Raw genomic sequence first — 19,379 nt, forward strand, 5'->3', positions numbered from 1 at the left:
ATGGTAATGAATTTTTAGTTGAGAAACCGTTCCAATTTTATTAAAGTTAAGAGACCATTGTTGTGATTTATTTTATATTTTATAAAAAAACATGTGTCAAAATAATAGAGAGAAGACGAAAAGGAAGACAGCAGAACCGGAGCCGTTTTATAACTTTGATTTTATCAGTTCTCTTGAATTAGAGCACGTGATTATATATATATAAAAAATAAAAAAATAAAAAAAAAACCTCTCGGGATATATGACCCAAATACATCCACATCCCCTCCTTTAGACCATCTTCAATGGTTGGGCTAAAAGCCAAATTTTTTAGCCTGAAAAATTTAGCTTTTAGCCCAGAAACAACTTTTCTGCTCCAACCGTTCTGGCCTAAAATTTTAGTCCATGATTATTAAAGAATGAACTTATGCTATTTTTTTTGTTAAATTAATTTTTTTAAAAAAAATAAATATGTAGACTATCGTAAATTAATTTTATGAACATTTTAATCTAAAAAAATTTAAATTCCGATAAATATTGAAAAATCACTAAATTTCTCATAAAGTAAGCCGTCAACTTTTACCAATCTTTCAACCCTGGGCTAACTTTCAATTCACCAAACTTCGAACACCAAATTTTCAATTCACCAACCGTTGAACACCACACTTTCAACTTTCACCAACTATATAAACACCAAACTTTCAACTTTCACCAACTATATAAACACCAAACTTTCAACCAACCATTCACCACCAAACTTTCAGAAATCATCCTCTATATAAACATATGTCCAATATTTGTTGATCACACAACCTTTCAACCTTCAATCATCCTTTATATTCACCCATATTTCAACTTTCAAAGAGTTTTTGTTTCCTAAAAATCCTCAATATCTCATCAATGGGTGATAGAATAAGGCGTAGTATGGCAATGCAGATGGCACAATACCAAGCAAGGATGGAGATTGAGGATGCAGAATTGTTCAATGCTGAAGTTGAACTATTCAACTCGTTTATGCAATCTGAGCACAATGGCGAATCTAGTCATCGTGGTTCTGTCACGGGGCGTTCATATGTGCAGCGTGATAAAGAAGAGTGTTATGATCGAATGATGAAAGATTATTTCATAGAGCGTCCGAGATTTCCTGCTCATGATTTTCGGAGGCGGTTTCGGATGAGGAGAGAGCTTTTTGAAAGCATCTTGAATGCAGTTGTCAATCATGACCACTACTTTGAATGGAAGGTAGATGCCACAGGCCGACAAGGTCTATCACCTCATCAGAAACTCACATCTGCTTTTCGCATGCTAGCTAATGGATGCTCTGCAGACTCAACTGACGAGTATTGCCGCCTTGCAGAAAGTACTGCTATTGAGAACCTGAAGCGCTTCTGTAAGGCAATTGAAGGCATATATGGAGCCACATACCTCCGCAACCCAAATCGTGCAGACTTGAAGAGGCTTCTACGCAAGGCAGAAAAAAGAGGCTTCCCTGGCATGATAGGAAGTCTCGATTGTATGCATTGGGAGTGGAAGAATTGTCCTATTGGTTGGGCTGGCCAATTCAAGGGCCGTTATGACAAGCCAACCATCGTGCTCGAGGCTGTGGCGTCTTACGACACATGGATTTGGCATGCTTTCTTCGGTGCTCCTGGATCAAACAACGATATCAACGTTCTTTGGTCTTCTCCTTTATTCGATAATGTTGTCAATGGATGGGCACCATAATTTCGGTACAAGGTAAATGGTAATAGGTATGAGCTAGGTTACTACCTAACTAATGGTATTTATCCTAGTTGGTCTACTTTTGTCAAAAGTTTTTCTCATCCCGATAGTGCAAAGAAGAAATTATATTCGCAGAGGCAAGAGTCTTACAGGAAGGATGTGGAGAGAGCGTTTGAGATTCTACAAGCTCGATGGGCCATTGTTAGAGACCCGATATGATAGGGTCACCTTGAGTGAGTATATGAGACGTTTAAATAGAATTCAAGCTCCTCAATGTCATGACACACTCCGTAAAGATTTGGTTGAGCATGTATGGTGCCGAGAAGGTGAACGTTGATGATGTTGGTTATGCATTTATGTAATAATTTTAAGTGTACTATGTTGTTATTTTCTAGTAATAAATTTAAGTGTCTTTTTGTGCAAAGTATTTTGTCTAGTACGTTGGATAAATGATAAAATGGAGGTTGAATTATTGAAGGCATCTATTCTACATCAAAGTGGAGAATAATAAGACATAAATTATTGGATAATTAATAAGACATAAATTATAATTCACAAACCACAATTAATAAACTTAATTAATAAAGTACATAATTAATAAACTTAATTAATAAAGCACATGATTAATAAACTTAATTAATAAAGCACATAATTCATACACTACATAAACTTAACAATCATATCCACTATCTTCACTTGGTGATGAACTTCGTTGAAATGTTGGGATATAGGGTTGAGAAGATTCATCATCTTGAAACATACTCCTTGAGGCAGATTTTCGCATAATTTCCTTTTGCTTACCACGTAAGAACTTCTTCCTCTCTGGAGTGTATTGGCTGAGGTCCTTCATCATGAATTCAATTTCAAACCTATTTTCCTCCCTATCCGAGATTTCCTTCATTTGCAAACGCATTCGAGCCGCTTCTTTTTGGCGAGCGCTATGAGTCTCGTTCAATTTTGCCATTCCGGTATCAAAGTGTCCACTCATCAGATCTTGGGACTTCCCTTTTCTCTTTGCTTCCTTTTGCTTATCTCTTCCTGGGGGCCTTGCAAAAGAAGGAGATGGGGTCATTTCATCAACACCTTCAGCAACACGTTCATCTCCGGCATTTGTCTGTGCAGCTTCACATTGAAATAATCTTCCCCATTGTTGGTCCGCATCGGTTCCCCACCTTGGACAATCCTTAAGGATGTCCCAAGTATGTTGCAACTTAAAAACTTGATTTTTTGGTGTTACTCTTGTCTTATAAATTTCCATTGCTTTGTCACCCTATGCAAAAAATACATAAAAATAATTAGTTGCAACATAATATTATGTACATGACAAATAAAATATCAAGAACAAAACTCACAATTTCTATGGCGCTCCTCCCACTAGCCATGCCAACCACGGCTCTCTCCAAGCTTCCCTTCCATAAAGTGCATGCTTTGTTGATAGTCTTCCACTGATCATAAACACCACCACCATCCCGCCTGCTACCATTGCAGTTTTCTTGAAACTTTGCAATGATTTTATCCCACAAAACCTTCTTATTTTTATTAGTGCCAACTGCATCATCTTCGCTAATAGAAACCCATGCCAAACATAGAGCAACATCTTCCTCACAAGTCCAATTACGACCTCTAATATGCTCTCTTGCCATGTTGAACAATTTGGAAATGGAAAGAAATGGTAGAAAGATAAATTGGAAGAATTGTAAGAGAAATTTGAGTTTTGTGTGGATGTTTGAACAAATACATAAGTATTTATAGAATTTTTGGGTGAATTTTGAGTTAAATAATTTTTTTTAATTATTTTAACCGTTAGATTTAAATTTGGGCCGTTAGATTTTATTATATTTGATCTCAGCCGTTGGATTCAATGTATTTTAAAATAACATATTTTAAAAAATCAAATTTGAATTTGAACCGTTGGATCAACCAACGGTCCTTGAAACACATCCGTTGGATTGCAAAAATAGCCGTTGGACTTCAGCTGGGTGGCCGACAACCCGCTAACAGCGGGGCCCACCCTGTCGGGCACGGTCTGCAAGCGCTCCGCGTGGGGCGCGTACGCGAGTGAGCGGGCCGAGACTGGCCTTTGGGCCAGGGAGTCCAGTCGCGCGGGGGGGGGGGGGAATCTGGGGGGAATTTGGCCCAACTTTAACATTTGGCATTTAGCCCAATGTTTTAGCATGGGTTGGAGATGGTTTGGGAGGGAAATTTGGGGGAAAATTTGGCATTTAGCGCATTGTTGGAGATGATCTTAGGATTTTCCGTTTGCGAAAAAATGGCGAGGAATTTAGGGGTTTTGGTGCGACAGGTGCTAGGCAATGGCGACAAGCCCTGCGCAGGTCTTCTTCTTCATCATCTTAAGCCTCCTTGGCATTCTATCCAAACCCTAAAAGCCCTAAAAACCCTAACTTCAATTCCAACCGCACCATCTTCACCACCCACAGCTCCTTCCACTCGGAAACCATTATACGATTTCCTGCACTCCACAGACCTTCAGTCTCTTCAGCACCGAGCCCTCACTTCACCCTCAGGTATTTTTTCCACTGCCAATTTTGGGTTTTTGAGATTGTATTTTATTAATGTTTGTGGCATTTTTTTTCTAGGTCCCTCGGACATTCAGATCAAGAAAAAACGAAAAAAAGGTCCTTCGAACATTGTCACCGTTAAGACTATGACCGGATATGGTCGGGCGATCAGCAATATCACAAGTAATAATTACTTAATTTCTTTTCAGAATGTTTTAGTTTTGGGAAGACATCTATTATTTCTTGTCGATCTTAATTTGTATTCATTCAATTGGATAATTTGTTTTTTTTTTTTATTGATTGAGACAGACAACAAAGCACCAGTAGTTTTCTTCTTCACTATAGCCAGCTCTGATGCTTGTAAGTCCCAAATTGTGTATTTAGGGTATGTTTGGAGTGAGGGATTTCCAAATTCCAGGTAAAGTGATGAAGAAATGGATCATAAAAGGTTTAATAAGAGGGATTGGAAATGCACCACATTAGAATTACAAAAGCATATGAGAGAGTTCCGCAAATGACTACTTGGAATGAGTCATTTAGAAAAAAAATTTACATACCTTTGCAATGCTCATATGGTGCATTTCTAATCGCTCATGTATAACATTTTGTGACCCATTTCTTGCTTTGCCTAAATACCTTGGAATATGAAAATCCCTCACCCCAAACAGACCCTACGAAACAAGTTATGTTTTCAACAAATGACTCCTTTTCGAGTTACTTGTTGCTTGGTGTATTGTGCAGGTAAGATCGTATCTCCAATCCTCAAAGATCTGAGTGAGCAATTCCCGCATGTAATAACATATAAGTTTGACGTTGTTCAGGTGCGGCTCTCTAACCTTATCTTCTTTAACTTGTACCGACGATCCTTTCTTGTAACCCACTCATTCCTGCGTTTATTGTGAACTGTTTTGACTTCCTTTGGTGGTGTTATGGGTTTTAAGGTTAATATATATAAATTCATGACTTACCACACTTGTACACTAAATTGTTTGATTCACGGGGTTTTTATGTTACGGTTGGTGATGGAGAAAGTAAAACATTGTTCTATTATTTTAAAAGCATGCAAACAAAATTTAGACTGTTTCTTTGTGCTCTGCACTGTAGGTTTGCTTCCTTTTTATGCGGTGGGTGATATCATGTTACCTCTCCAATCTTGCAATTTGTAGCTAGTCGTTACGTTGAAGAGGCGATGGTTTCCAAAACACCCCCCCTCCTTCCCCTCCTGCACGAGACTAGCCACCAATAAATACAACTACATTAGATCATCTCGATTAACAGTTAATGATCCTTAATAGGGCAAATGACAAGTCATCCAATGTAGTTACTGTTAAATAGTATGATAAAGCTAAATGTAATTAGTTCTGTTAGTTACTGTAATTAGTTAAGATAGTTGAGGGTATTCTTGTAACTAGCCTAAGGCAGCTAAGGCTATATATATTCACATCTGTGTAACTAATTTATTAATTCAATACAATCAGAAAACTTATAGAGGAAGTTTTCTGTTTCTATATGGTATCACGCCATTCTGCTTCCCAGCACCGACCTTCTCTTCCGCTCGACAAATTGATCGTTTCTTGATCGCTTCTCTCTGATTCTTTGCCTTTTTGTCTTCGATCTCTCTTGAATCTTGATCTCTTCAAGTTATGGCTGCTCAATTTGACTCGCCACCAACTGGATCGTCTTCTTCGATCATCTCTCCTTCGGTCCAAAACCCTAATTCTTCCTCTAATCCCAGTCCTTTGAACTCGTATACCTCCCTTACGATTCACAACATTGGCAGTATAGTGCCGATCAAGCTGAAACGATCCAACTATTTACCATGGCGAGCACTGTTTGCTCCCATTTTCCGCCGATACAAACTTCTTGGTATCATTGATGGCACTGAGATCTGTCCTTCGCCCTTCTTGCCTGATCGCTCGATGAACCCTGCCTTTGAGGATTGGTATGAAAAGGATCAAAATCTTTTGGTTTGGCTTAATTCTACCCTCTCCGAAGAAATCATTCCATTCACAGTTGGTGTTTCTTCTTCTCGTGAGCTCTGGGTAAAGCTTGAACAGCGCTTTGGTGGAGTTTCGGAGGCTCATATTCACCAATTGCGATCGCGGCTCCAATCAATTCAAAAAGGCTCTCAATCCATCTCTGATTATCTGCAACAAATCAAGGAAATTGCTGATTCCTTTCAAGCTGCTGGTGCCTCAATGTCCGATCGTGACCTAATTGCTGCTACACTTCATGGATTGCCTGATGAATTCGAATCTTCTACCTCCCTTGATGAGCTCCATGGTCTCTTACTCACCAAAAAGTTATCTATGGCTCGTCGCCGGCCTATTATTCCTTCTTCTGCTACTGAGCCTTTTCAAGCATTTTCTGTACACTCCAACCTCCCCTGCTTCCTACTCCATCTGCTTTTGCTGCTCAAAATCAACCCCTTCACTTTGCTTCTCGGTTTAACTCAAACCGTGGTAAGCCATCTCGAGGTAATTTCTCTTCCAATCGCAACAGTCGCAATTTTCATAATTCTCGTGGTACTTTCCCTACAAATCGTGGCAATCAAAATTATCAAGGATCTCGCCATTTTCAAGGTTCTTCCACCTTCAAAGTTCCTTGTCAGATTTGTGGTTCTACAAGTCATGAGGTAATTGACTGCTTTGATCGTATGAATCTGGACATCTGTGGTCGAATCCCTTCAGCCAAACTTGCTGATATGTGTGCGCATCATTCAGTCAAACCATCTCAGCCCTGGTTAATTGACTCTGGTGCCACTTCCCACATCACCAATGATGTAGCCAATATTTCTTCTCCTACTCCCTACACTAAAGAGGACAAAGTCTACATTGGCGATGGTAAAGGATTGTCTATTCATCATATTGGTTCATCATCTCTGCACACTCCCTATAATTCCTTTAAACTGAGCAATGTTTTACATGTTCCTTTCATGAAACACAATCTCCTGTTTGCTTATCAGTTTCTTAAGGATAATAGCTGCTCATTGACTCTTGACCCTTATGGATCCACTGTAAAGGATCGCATTTCGGGGAAGATGCTTTTGCACGGCCCTGTTAGGGATGGTTTCTTTCCTCTCCAAGGTTCCACCAGTCTCCATCAATCTCCCTCAGCTCTTCTTAGCATCAAAGCACCTGTCACACTATGGCACAAACGCCTTGGACATCCTTCCTCCTCCATTTTCAGAAGGGTTATATCTACTAATAATCTTGCACTACAAGGCAAGAAGAGTGTTGATTTTTTCTGCTCAGATTGTGCACTTGCTAAGAACCACAAGCTTCCTTTTGGAGTGGCTTCTTCATCAACAACTCAAAGTCTCCAACTTCTGCATTGTGATCTATGGGGACCTACCTCTGTTACATCTAATAGTGGTTTCAAGTATTACCTACTTTTTGTTGATGACTTTAGCAAATATAGTTGGTTTTTTCCATTAAAGTCCAAATCTGATGTATTTTCTACATTTGTTACTTTCAAAAGCTATGTAGAAAACTTCAGTGGCAATAAAATCAAGATTCTGCGCTCAGATTCAGAGGGTGAATTCACCAGTCACTCCCTTGCTTCTTTTCTTCGTGCACATGGTATATTACATCAATTTAGTTGTCCACATACTCCTGAACAAAATGGTTGTGCAGAGAGAAAGCATCGCCATCTTGTTGAGACAGCTCGAACATTACTTGTTGCCTTTCATGTTCCTCAAGTGTTTTGGGTTGAAGCCTTCTCCACTGCCATATATCTTATTAATAGGCTTCCTATTTCTGGTCTTACATAGTCTCCTTGGGAACTTCTCTTCAATCAACACCCAGATTATTCTAAACTGAAAGTTTTTGGCTGTCAATGTTATCCCTGACTTAAGCCTTACATTCCCAGCAAACTGGAAGCTAAAAGCAAAAGTTGTGTGTTTTTGGGATATAGTCTACAACATAAAGGCTATAGGTGTCTTGATCCCGTGACAAATAGGATCTACATATCTCGACATGTTGTTTTTGATGAACACTCTTATCCATTCAAGTCCCTGCTGAGTCACAGTTCCAATTCAGAGACTTCATCTCCAGCATATTCTCCATCCTTGGATCTTCACTTCCGCAAATATGTCTCAAGTTCTCCTACAACTAGTACCTCTTCAGAATCACCATGTCCTTCTGCACCTACTTCTATTCCTCAGATCTAGGCCTGGCAATTTCTGACACGACCCGATAACCCGACACGAAATTAACAAGTGTTTGGGTCGACACGATAACGAATCGGGTCGTTATCGGGGTAACCCGATAAGTACTTGTTAAGATAATGGGTTGGTTCGGGTATACACGTGGGTAACACGATACACGATAAGCAGAATATTATTTTTATAATTTTATAACCCTAAAAAAATACTATAATAATTATATACATTAATTTTACAATTTTATACCCCTAAAAATTATAATAAATATATATATATTTATATCTATATTAAATTAACTATAAAATTTATAATAATTATAATAATTATATATACTATAATAATTATACCCCCAAAATATTAAGTCTATCTATAATAATTATATATATATATATATTAAATTTTATAAAAACTATAATAATTATTAATTAATAATTTAATATGCATGATGCATTGCATGATTTTGCATCCATTGAAATTTGATGTGATTTCTTTCCATTCAAATTTCAATAATCAATTTCTTGCCATTGCCAACTTGCCGCCCTTTTTGAAAAAAAAAATGGAGGGAAAATGAAAATGTTAAGAAAAGTTGAAAATGAAACAAAAAAGTGAGGGAATTAGGGAAAGATGTTGGAGGGAAAAATGAAAATGATAAGAAAAAGTTGAAAAGGAAACAAAAAAAAGAGGGAAAAATGAAAATTAATAGAAGTGGTGAGAAATTTTTTTTTTTTTTTAAGTTATTAACTTTTTATCACACACATAACTGTCATGACATATCTCACTATTTTTATAATGACACACGTGACACGTGATGTATGTACTATTCCATGTACCAGTCAATTATAATTTATACGTACAAAATAAATAGATTTAAATCTACTTAATAAATATATACACACACACACACACACACACGAAACTTGATTGATGGCATACGAATTCTCCAAAACTAATTTCAACGATCCAAACCGTGAAAATTGTTTGTATATGCTTGGAGATCACATCAGCAAAAAATCACAAAAAAAAAACATTCAAAGATCAAGTAACGGGACAAAGCTTTTCAACGGTTATAAACGAAAAATCACGATTTAACGGTTATTTTAACTCCGATTTTGATGATTTTTTATAACTACACTCCTTGACCCTATATGAATACAATGAATGAATTCGATCTTCAATTTAAAATATTTACACAAGTGAATACTACAAAATCTTATGTTATACTTAATGAAAGTATAAATAAACTCTAAGTGTTAGTCAATCTATCGTTTTATCAATTCTCCAAAACTAATTTCAACGATCCAAACCGTCAAAATTGTTTGTATATGCTTGGAGATCACATCAGCAAAAAATCACAAAAAAAAAAAACATTCAGAGATCAAGTAACGGGACAAAGCTTTTCAACGGTTATAAACGAAAAATCACGATTTAACGGTTATTTTAACTCCGATTTTGATGATTTTTTATAACTACACTCCTTGACCCTATATGAATACAATGAATGAATTCGATCTTAAAATATTTACACAAGTGGATACCGCAAAATCTTATGTTATACTTAATGAAAGTATAAATAAACTCTAAGTGTTAGTCAATCTATCGTTTTAAGAATTCTCCAAAACTAATTTCAACGATCCAAACCGTCAAAATTGTTTGTATATGCTTGGAGATCACATCAACAAAAAATCACAAAAAAAAAACATTTAGAGATCAAGTAACGGGACAAAGCTTTTCAACGGTTATAAACGAAAAATCACGATTTAACGGTTATTTTAACTCCGATTTTGATGATTTTTTATAACTACACTTCTTGACCCTATATGAATACAATGAATGAATTCGATCTTCAATTTAAAATATTTACACAAGTGGATACCACAAAATCTTATGTTATACTTAATGAAAGTATAAATAAACTCTAAGTGTAGTGAATCTATCGTTTTACGAATTCTCCAAAACTAATTTCAACGATTCAAACCGTCAAAATTGTTTGTATATGCTTGGAGATCACATCAGCAAAAAATCACAAAAAAAAAACATTCAAAGATCAAGTAACGGGACAAAGCTTTTCGACGGTTGTAAACGAAAAATCAAGATTTAACGGTTATTTTAACTCTGATTTTGATGAATTTTTACAGCTACACTCCTTAACCCTATATGAATACAAAGAATGAATTTGATCTTCAATTTAAAATATTTACACAAGTGGATGTGGATATCACAAAATCTTATGTTATAATTTATATACTTAATAAAAGTATGAATCAACTATAATATTAATAATTATATACATTAATTTAATAATTTTATATCCCTAAAAAGTAAAAACTATAATAATTATATAGATGTAGGTGTAAATTGAATACAATTTCATTATGATCGATGTAAATTGAAGATTTTGTAAATGGAGGTGTAAACTTTTGAGAAAGACTTACAATCTTAAAAACGAAAACTCTTTATCCTTGCACATTTAATATTTGTAATATATTAGTAGTGTATGTATTATTTTTTTTATTAGGCTTTTATTTTCGAGTGTAGATATAGTACTTGAACGAGAAATGTTTTAATGTTTTGAAGTAATATTTATGTGGCAATGTGTGGTATGTGCAAATTTAAAAAAAAAAAAAAAAATTCTTAACGGGTCATAATGGGTCATAACGGGTCGGGTCACTTTACCCGCTGGGTAAAGTGACACGACCTGTTAAGGACCCGTTAAGATAACGGGTGTGACACGACACGACCCGTTAAGATAACAGGTGTTATACGAAAACGACACGAACACGATAGACACGACCCGTTTGCCAAGCCTACTCAGATCTCACCTCCACCTGAAGTTCCTTCATGCACTCAGTCAGTGGATCATTCTTCCAGTTCTCCCAGTTCTTCCAGTTCTGTCTCTCTCAGTAATTCTTCTCTTGTGCCTATTCAGCCAAGTCATCCACCAATTTTTGAGAATACACATCCTATGATTACAAGATCTAAGGCTGGAATATACAAGTCTCGAGCTTATTCAGCAACCAAACATCCACTTCCTGTTGATCTTGACTTTGTTCCTAGTACTTATTTGCAAGCATCAAAGCATGCTCACTGGAGAGCTGCCATGCAAGCTGAATATAATGCTTTAATCTCCAGAGGAACTTGGTCTCTTGTTCCTCCTCATCCTTCTCAGAATGTAGTTGGTTGTAAATGGGTTTTCCGGGTCAAGAAAAATCCTGATGGCAGTCTTGACAAACACAAAGCCCGCTTGGTGGTAAAGGGATTTCATCAGCAAGAAGGAGTTGACTTTCAAGAAACCTTCAGTCCTGTTGCTAAACCCGTTACAATTTGAATTCTTTTTACACTTGATGTCCAATATAATTGGTTCTTGAATCAATTAGACATTAGCAATGCCTTTCTTCATGGCGACTTAAAGGAGGATGTTTACATGCAACAGCCCCCAGGTTTTATTGATTCCAACTCTTCCCATTTTGTTTGCAAGCTGAAGAAATCTTTATATGGTCGTAAACAAGCTCCTCGAGCTTGGTTTGATAAATTGTTTCACGCCCTTCATACCCTTGGGTTTCACCAATCCCAATCTGATGCTTCTTTGTTTGTCCTTCATGGACCTCAGTTAGTCATTGTTCTTGTTTATGTGGATGATATTCTAGTCACTGGCCCCAATTCTCAACTCTGTCAACAGTTTATCCAGCAACTTAGCACTCAGTTTCCAGTGAAAGATCTTGGTCATTTACACTATTTCTTGGAATTGGAAGTTCACAGATCTCCCAATGGCCTCTTTCTTCATCAGACCAAGTACTTACTTGATCTCCTCAAGAAAACAAATATGGAAGGTGCCAAACCTTGTTGCACTCCTCTCGGGTCTCAGAAGCTGGACCACAGTGGGCCTCTCTTATCCAATCTCACTGAATATCGTTCCATAGTTGGTGAATTACAATATCTCACTTGGACTCGACCGGATCTTGCATTTGCTGTTAATCAGATATGTCAGTTTATGCATGCTCCAAGAGAACAACACCTTCAAGCAGCAAAAAGGGTTCTCAGATTTCTTAAAGGTTCTCTTTCTCATGGTTTATGGTTTACTAAAGGTCCCATCGCTGTTTCAGCTTACTCTGATGCTGATTAGGCTGGCTGCACATTTGACAGGCGGTCCACCAGTGGATATTGTGTTTTTCTTGGCTCTAATCTCATCAGCTGGAGTGCAAAGAAACAAAGCACTGTTGCTCGTTCCTCTACAGAAGCTGAATATCGTTCTTTAGCTCATACTGCAGCAGAACTCACTTGGGTTTGCAAAATTCTCAAAGATCTTCATTTCCCTCGTCCTACTCTACCTACCCTATGGTGTGATAATATCTCTGCAATCTCTTTAGCCTCTAATCCTATTTTTCATGCTCGAACCAAGCATGTTGAGATTGACTATCACTATATCCGGGAGTTGGTTCTTGCAAATCTCATCAAAGTTCAATATGTTTGTAGTGAAGACCAATTGGCTGATCTTCACACCAAATCTTTGTCTAAGAGCAGGTTCTCTTTTCTCTGTTCCAAGCTTCCAATTGGAATCCTCACTGATTCCTCCTTTAGCTTGAGGGGGTGTAATAGGGCAAATGACAAGTCATCCAATGTAGTTACTGTTAAATAGTATGATAAAGCTAAATGTAATTAGTTCTGTTAGTTACTGTAATTAGTTAAGATAGTTGAGGGTATTCTTGTAACTAGCCTAAGGCAGCTAAGGCTATATATATTCACATATGTGTAACTGATTTATTAATTCAATAGAGTCAGAAAACTTACAGAGGAAGTTTTCTGTTTCTATAATCCTAATAAGAATCAAGCATTCATCTTAGAGGTGCTTAGTGCAACCAGGGTATAGTGTTATTCTGTAAAAAAAATTTTACCGTAGACTTTTGCCTATTCCTTTTGTCTTTATGATTCCATGTAATACTTCTTGAACTGTGCAAAGACTCATGAATCCTGACCAACAAACCTAGACCTTCATTTGTTTGATAGGCAGGATGGCCTGTTTGTTTGTGTTATTTTTTCGGGTGAATTACTTGTCTGAGTTATTTGTTCTGGGTAATAGATGCTGTACCTGATAGCTTAAGTGTGCTGTACCTGATAGCTTAAGTGTATCTTATAGCTATCCGTTAATTTCTTGCAAACATAGTTATATTTTCCATACTCTGATCATCGTCCAATATGAAGCTGCATATAGAAGTGATGATATTATTTTATGTTATGCTTGGAAAAGAGTAGTTATAACAGTATTTATTCAATCTGTAGGGGAAGACTGACTTTGCAGTAATTATGTACGGTTGGCGTGCTATGGTAAGTGCTTTGAGCATGCTATTTTTCGTTCCATGTACATGTCCATGCTTTCAGGGATGTAATTGTAGATTTTAATCCCCGTTAGTTGATCTTGTTTATCAATAGTTTCCAATGTTATGCAAACTTATAAGACGATGCTATGTGAATATATGAACGATAAAGTAAACATGCCATACACAAAGTCAAAGAATTTAGCGAGGTTGGGCGAACTTTGTCTACTCCTCGTGTGATCTCCCTTTCAAATATCATGAGAATAGCAACTTGATGATAAGAACTTATTGAAACCTTGTGCTAAACCCCTAAACCTTGCTTCAGATCTCTCCATCACTCTTGGCGCTCTACTCTTGTATTCTCTTTGTTGTTCGTGTGAATAAACAGCCCTCAACAAGCCTGTTTATAGTACATAGACAGATGGTTACATGCCTTACAAGTATAGGATTCCTAACCTGTGCACCTTCCTTTTCTCCTACCCCAACACAAATAGGAAACCTAAACATGTTTGGCCTTGAGATGTATTGTTTCCATATCCTAATCAATAGTTTATAAATGCTGAATAAGTTATACTAGCACAGAAATTGTGTGTGCATATAGTTTAGGGTTAATTCAATCTAGTAACTTGAACTTTCACCCTTAAAAGTACGGGGAGTAACATGCCTTAAAAGAGAAAGTTCATGGTACTAACCTGAAATTAACCCCTTGTCTGAAGCAAAACATTTGCTTTGCTTGTGTGTGTATTTTTCTGCAGCCAACATTTTCTTTCTTTCAAAATGGGGTATGTGTATCTCGGATTATTGGTGCTGATGTGGCCGGATTGAAAAGTACTTTTGAGAAACTCTACGGGTAAAGTCTCTTCTAGGTTACGTAATGTATATTTGCATGATTGTGTTTTAATTTTGATCAATTACTTCTTTTTCTCTTTTTCTTATTTATGATACGTTTTGTAGCTATTCGCATGACCCAATTTTCTTATATTTAATTTCTCTCATTTGGCCTACTTTACATTTGAAGTCCGGAGGGATCTGAAAAAGTTGACAAGGAGGTTAGCAAATGTAAGAAGAAGGGCAGAGGAGTTGTTGCGGAAGGTGGCAAAGTGGGTGTTGCTGTGAAGTCGTCACAGCAAAGTGATTGATTTGTTTAGGAAGAAATCGAGTGTACTGTTTTATTATCTGGACTAGTGTGCTGTTTGGAATTCGAAATCCTCACGTATGTATGTCTATGTATGAAAATAGTTTAATGAATGGGTTGTGGTTGGACCGGCCACTTAATAAAATACTAGCCTGTCCGCACGGGTTAGAGGCGTTTTTTCATCCAGGCACATAGCGTCCCTAAAAATATGTTGCTTTATTTGTTTTCTTATTTCTCAAGTGTTATTTTATAAATTTGTGCATGTGAGGGCCTTTACGAAGGTTTTGATCACGGCAGGTTTCACCTTCCTCGTCAGTTTCTCAACTGATTAGCCCAAAGCCTGTTATTAAACATCCAACCCAATTGATTAGAATTCTAAGCAATTGGGTTTTGTATTTTTCTATGAAGACGATGATGACTGGGTACTGGACAACATGGCAATAAAAGCGACAGCAGAGTCGGAGGAGAGAAGAGAAGATGTAGAGGAATGAATGCTTGGAAGGCCGGAGACTTTTGGCGGTGAGGTTAGCGGAGAAGGATGAGTTCTGGTACACTGAGAACTTGGAGCCCTTCGGAAGAGGCGACCCTCTGTCTCTGGAAACCATGGCTGGTGGTAGACCTGTAAACAAGTCGGATTTATTGGATTAGGATCATATTTCACAACCCGACATGTTAAGTTAACGGGTCATCCGAACCTAACCCGATAAACTAATCGGTCACTCGTTTCACCGGTTAAAACGCATTTACAATTTCTTTTTATTTTGTTTAATTTTGCATTCCAGCACAAATTACACATTTTTTAATCAAAATTTTAAGCATGGAAGTCCCAACACATTTGGAAGTACCAAATGGAAAGTTGACAAAGTCTTCCAATTGGCAATAGTTGTATGATAAAACAACGTACAAAACCTTTCAACCGAAAGAAAAGAAACCATAAAACCTCGGAATCAAGTTACAACCCAAGGCTAATCAACCCATTTAAAATACCCACATAGTTTGATTTCAGCAAACCAAGAACATAATTGAATAAAAAGAAAGAAAAAGCACAAAATGAGTTTCAAGAGATTAAGTGAGATTTGAAGTGCGTTTCAAGGGACAAACCAGTAATTAAGCCATCACCCAAATAACATACATAAATACATACAAAAGTCATCATTCGAATTCCAAACACCACGCAAGTTTAGATAATAAAATAGTGCTGTAAGTGGATCCAAGTTAACACGATTTAGCCTCTGACTAAAGCACAATTAAACCATATTAGCTCTGATATTAAAGCTAGACCTCATGCCTAGTATTCTCGATTTCCTAAACAAGACCATCACTCTGTCGTGACGATTTCACATTTCCTAACTTGATAGTCAAGTTCTGGAGTTGTTCTCTCTTTCCCATGTGAAGATTTTCGGATGACATGGCCTCACCCAAATCACCATCTTGCGATCCCTCCAGACTTCAAATGGAAAGTAAGCCAGTTGAGACAATATAATACATCATATATATATATATATATATATATATATGTATATATAAGCAGGGTTACGCAAATAGTTATGAAACGTATCATAAACAAGAGATAGAGAGAAAAAAACACAAAAGGCATGCACATATACATTACGTAACCTAGAAGAGACTTTACCTGTAGAGTTTTTCAAAAGTATTTTTCAATCCGGCCACATCAGCACCAATAATCCGAGACTCCCTTCCACCATCTTTATAGAAAAAAAATGTGGGCTGCAGAAAAATGAACACATAAGTGCACAACTTTCTAGTTTCAGATAAACATAGACATAAAATGTACGTTAATTTCAGTTTAGTACCATGAACTTTCCCTCTTAAGGCATGTTAATCCCCGCACTTTCCAAGTTTAAATGATGACATGGCACACACTGTCTCATGCTTGGGTGGGATAGAGACAGAGAGAGAGGGAGGGAGAGCGAGTAGTAGGTTGGGTCGGGAAGGTGGTGGCTGAAAGAAGAAAGGGAAGGATGGAAGACTAACATGGCATCAAATCATTTTCCACTGAAACATATAAGCGGCCCGTGTGTGCAACCTAAATAACTTGAAGGTATGGGGACTAAAGTGCCTTAAGGGTGAAAGTTCTGGGTACTAGATTGAAATTGACCCTCAAAGCACAAACATTCTGATCACTCCTCCCGCTCCCCAAAAAAATAAGACAATCATGTGCTAAGTATAACTTATTCAGCTTTTATAAACCATTGATTAGGATCTGGAAACAATACAATCCAATTTTCTGAATTGCGGTCTAAACAAAAAGATTGAACACATGCAATAAGATAACTGAAGCTAAGCATGGGCATGTACACGGAAACAAAATAACATGATCAAAGCACTTACCAAAGCAGGGACAACGTACAAAGACAATGCTTCGGCAATTTTTCCCTATAGATAGAATAATCACTATTATGACTACTAATTTCCAGGAATAACAAAATAGTATCATCACTTCTATACGCAGCTGCATATTGAACAATCATCAGAGTAAGGAAAAATATGACAAGTTTGCAAGAAATTAAGGGATGGCTACAATAATACACTTGATTTATCAGGTGCAGAATCTATTACCCAGAACAAATAGCTCAGGCAATCAATTCACCGAAAAAAGAGACAAGCAGAAAAGCACCCTGGATGCCTATCCAACAAATTACAATGAAGATATAGGTTTGTTGATCATGATCCATCAGCCTCTGGAAAGCTCAGTTTAAGAAGTATTAATCTTAAAACCATAACACCAGTTCCCAAGGGAGTCAAAAAGTTTACAAAAACAGGAACGAACGAGTTACAAGGAAAGGATCTCAACCCACGAAAGGGTTCAAACCCTCCCCCAAACCCGATTAGTGTTAGTGCAGAATAACGCTTGTAAAGACAAAAAGGTTAGAAGAAGACAAGGTTACAGAGCCGCACCCCGAAAATATCAAACTTATATATTGTTACATGTGGGAATTGCTCACTCAGGTCTTGAAGGACTGGAGTTATGAGTGGGCCTGCACAAGATGAGTACAGCAAGAAGTAACTCGAAAAGGAGTCATTTGTTGAAAAAACAACTTGTTTCATAAAAGTACACAATTTGGAACTTACAAGCATCAGAGCAGGCTGTAGTGAAGAAGAAAACTACTGGCGCTTTTTTGCCTATCTCAGCCAATAAAAAAATAAAAAAGTATGATTTATCACAATTGAACGAAATACAGATTAAGATCGACAAGAAATTATAGATGTCTTGTAAAAAATAAAGACAATTCTGAAAAGAAATTAAGGAATCATTACTTCGAACTTTGCACAGCGCCGGATAATACTGGTTCCTAGTCTTCACGGTAACAATGTTCGAGGGACGTTTTTTTCGTTTTTTCTTGATCTGAATGTCCGAGGGACCTGGAAAAAAAATGTCAAAAAAATTAAAATAAAATGCAATCTCAAAAACCCAAAATTGTTAGTGGGAAAAATACCTGAGGGTGAAGTGAGAGTTCGGTGCTGAAGAAACTGAAGGTTTGTGGAGTGCGGGGAATCGTATAATGGTTTGGGAGTGGAAGGAGCTGTGGGCGGTAAAGATGGTGCGGTTGGAATTAAAGTTAGGGTTTTTAGGGATATTAGGGTTTGGATAGAATGACAAGGAAGCTTAAGATGATGAAGAAGAAGACCTGCGCAGGGCTTGTCGCCATTGCCTCGCACCTGTCGCACCAAAACACCTAAATTCCTCGCCATTTCTTGTGTTCGAAAACGGAAAATCCAACAGGAGGGTATATGGATTGTTATACAAACTCATTTTTAAATACACACATTTTGACGAGTTACTCACTCGTGTTCTACCGATTCAACGGTTTATCCTTAACGTGTCTTCAAAGTTACATACATCAAAATACCTCTATATCGCGGTCTATTAGTATTTTTATTCATTTGTTCAACACAAAATCCTGTAGCCCAAAATTATATAATTGTTGGACTAAATAATAGTTGTTATCATTAACTGCATTCTCTTCTTCTTCTTCTTTTTTTCACTATAAATCTGTTCATGATTGTAAATTGTCTATTTATTTAAAAATAAGAAATTGTTACTAGCACTTCAAAAATCTCATTTGTTAATCCAAATTTTTTATAATTAGAAAGAAAAATAAATACGGTAAGAAGTGTAAAATAAGATTTTTGAAATGCTAATAATAGTTCCCTTAAAAATAATATATGAAATATAAATTAAAATGTAGACAATTGAGTTTTTGAAAAAAAATTACAAAATGATGTTTATCATGAAAATATTTACCCCCCAATCCTAACCTTACATGTACGACTGTCAATATACGCACACAATGGTTTTCACACACTCATTTAATTTTGAATTGTTAAATTAAATAAATCAAATAAAAATAACGGAGAAATTTTTGATAAGGTGTGTGAATTGCTTTTCAACATGAGGTTTTGGGTTCCAACTGACATTTACAACATCTTTCTTTAAACGAAATGAGTTGGTCGTGGACCTGAAAAAGTAGACCACCGATTACCAAAAATGTTAACCGACAAGTAGCCTGAAAATTTATCAGGGAAAC

At 36.9% G+C, this 19,379-nt stretch overlaps 3 protein-coding genes across 5 annotated transcripts; 2 read left to right on the plus strand and 1 right to left on the minus strand.

Moving 5' to 3' along the window:
• The first annotated feature begins 253 nt into the window (after window positions 1–253).
• LOC103940090 (thioredoxin O1, mitochondrial) lies at window positions 254–15,011 on the plus strand. 2 transcript variants are annotated; one of them, XM_009350166.2, is made up of 8 exons: window positions 254–270; window positions 3,947–4,226; window positions 4,299–4,403; window positions 4,530–4,580; window positions 4,962–5,041; window positions 13,660–13,704; window positions 14,450–14,544; window positions 14,713–15,011. In XM_009350166.2, exons 2-8 carry the CDS (start codon window positions 3,971–3,973, stop codon window positions 14,831–14,833), a joined length of 753 nt encoding a protein of 250 aa, XP_009348441.1. In that variant the 5' UTR covers window positions 254–270; window positions 3,947–3,970; the 3' UTR covers window positions 14,834–15,011. The 2 variants fall into 2 exon arrangements, with proteins under 2 accessions (XP_009348441.1, XP_009348442.1); XM_009350167.2 differs by lacking the exon at window positions 13,660–13,704.
• Window positions 557–2,018, plus strand: LOC103940101. The gene has a single exon (XM_009350183.2). The coding sequence runs from the start codon at window positions 880–882 to the stop codon at window positions 1,702–1,704; it is 825 nt and encodes a 274-aa protein (XP_009348458.2). The 5' UTR covers window positions 557–879; the 3' UTR covers window positions 1,705–2,018.
• Window positions 15,012–15,026: 15 nt separating the features above from the next.
• On the minus strand, window positions 15,027–18,561 carry LOC103940094 (thioredoxin O, mitochondrial-like). 2 transcript variants are annotated; one of them, XM_048582483.1, is made up of 7 exons: window positions 18,288–18,561; window positions 18,109–18,213; window positions 17,923–17,973; window positions 17,749–17,828; window positions 17,182–17,226; window positions 16,463–16,557; window positions 15,027–15,448 (listed from the first exon to the last, which is right to left on the minus strand). In XM_048582483.1, exons 1-7 carry the CDS (start codon window positions 18,541–18,543, stop codon window positions 15,355–15,357), a joined length of 726 nt encoding a protein of 241 aa, XP_048438440.1. In that variant the 5' UTR covers window positions 18,544–18,561; the 3' UTR covers window positions 15,027–15,354. The 2 variants fall into 2 exon arrangements, with proteins under 2 accessions (XP_048438440.1, XP_009348446.1); XM_009350171.3 differs by lacking the exon at window positions 15,027–15,448 and adding an exon at window positions 15,937–16,276.
• Between the last annotated feature and the right edge of the window lie 818 nt (window positions 18,562–19,379).

Source organism: the organism of the source record quoted next, unplaced genomic scaffold (genome assembly GCF_019419815.1).
Source record: "Pyrus x bretschneideri cultivar Hongxiangsu unplaced genomic scaffold, Pyrus_bretschneideri_v1 Contig1, whole genome shotgun sequence".
NCBI classification, from domain to species: Eukaryota; Viridiplantae; Streptophyta; class Magnoliopsida; order Rosales; family Rosaceae; genus Pyrus; species Pyrus x bretschneideri.

Excerpts from the sequence above, each read along its gene's own strand:
- LOC103940101 (XM_009350183.2), top strand. The coding sequence starts at position 880 with ATGGGTGATAGAATAAGGCGTAGTATGGCAATGCAGATGGCACAATAC.
- LOC103940090 (XM_009350166.2), top strand. The coding sequence starts at position 3,971 with ATGGCGAGGAATTTAGGGGTTTTGGTGCGACAGGTGCTAGGCAATGGC. Across the intron at positions 4,227-4,298 it reads AGCCCTCACTTCACCCTCAG|GTCCCTCGGACATTCAGATC; the intron begins GTATTTTTTCCA and ends TTTTTTTTCTAG. Across the intron at positions 13,705-14,449 it reads TGTACGGTTGGCGTGCTATG|CCAACATTTTCTTTCTTTCA; the intron begins GTAAGTGCTTTG and ends ATTTTTCTGCAG.
- LOC103940094 (XM_009350171.3), bottom strand. The coding sequence starts at position 18,543 with ATGGCGAGGAATTTAGGTGTTTTGGTGCGACAGGTGCGAGGCAATGGC. Across the intron at positions 18,214-18,287 it reads AACTCTCACTTCACCCTCAG|GTCCCTCGGACATTCAGATC; the intron begins GTATTTTTCCCA and ends TTTTTTTTCCAG. Across the intron at positions 17,829-17,922 it reads TACAGCCTGCTCTGATGCTT|GCCCACTCATAACTCCAGTC; the intron begins GTAAGTTCCAAA and ends CATCTTGTGCAG.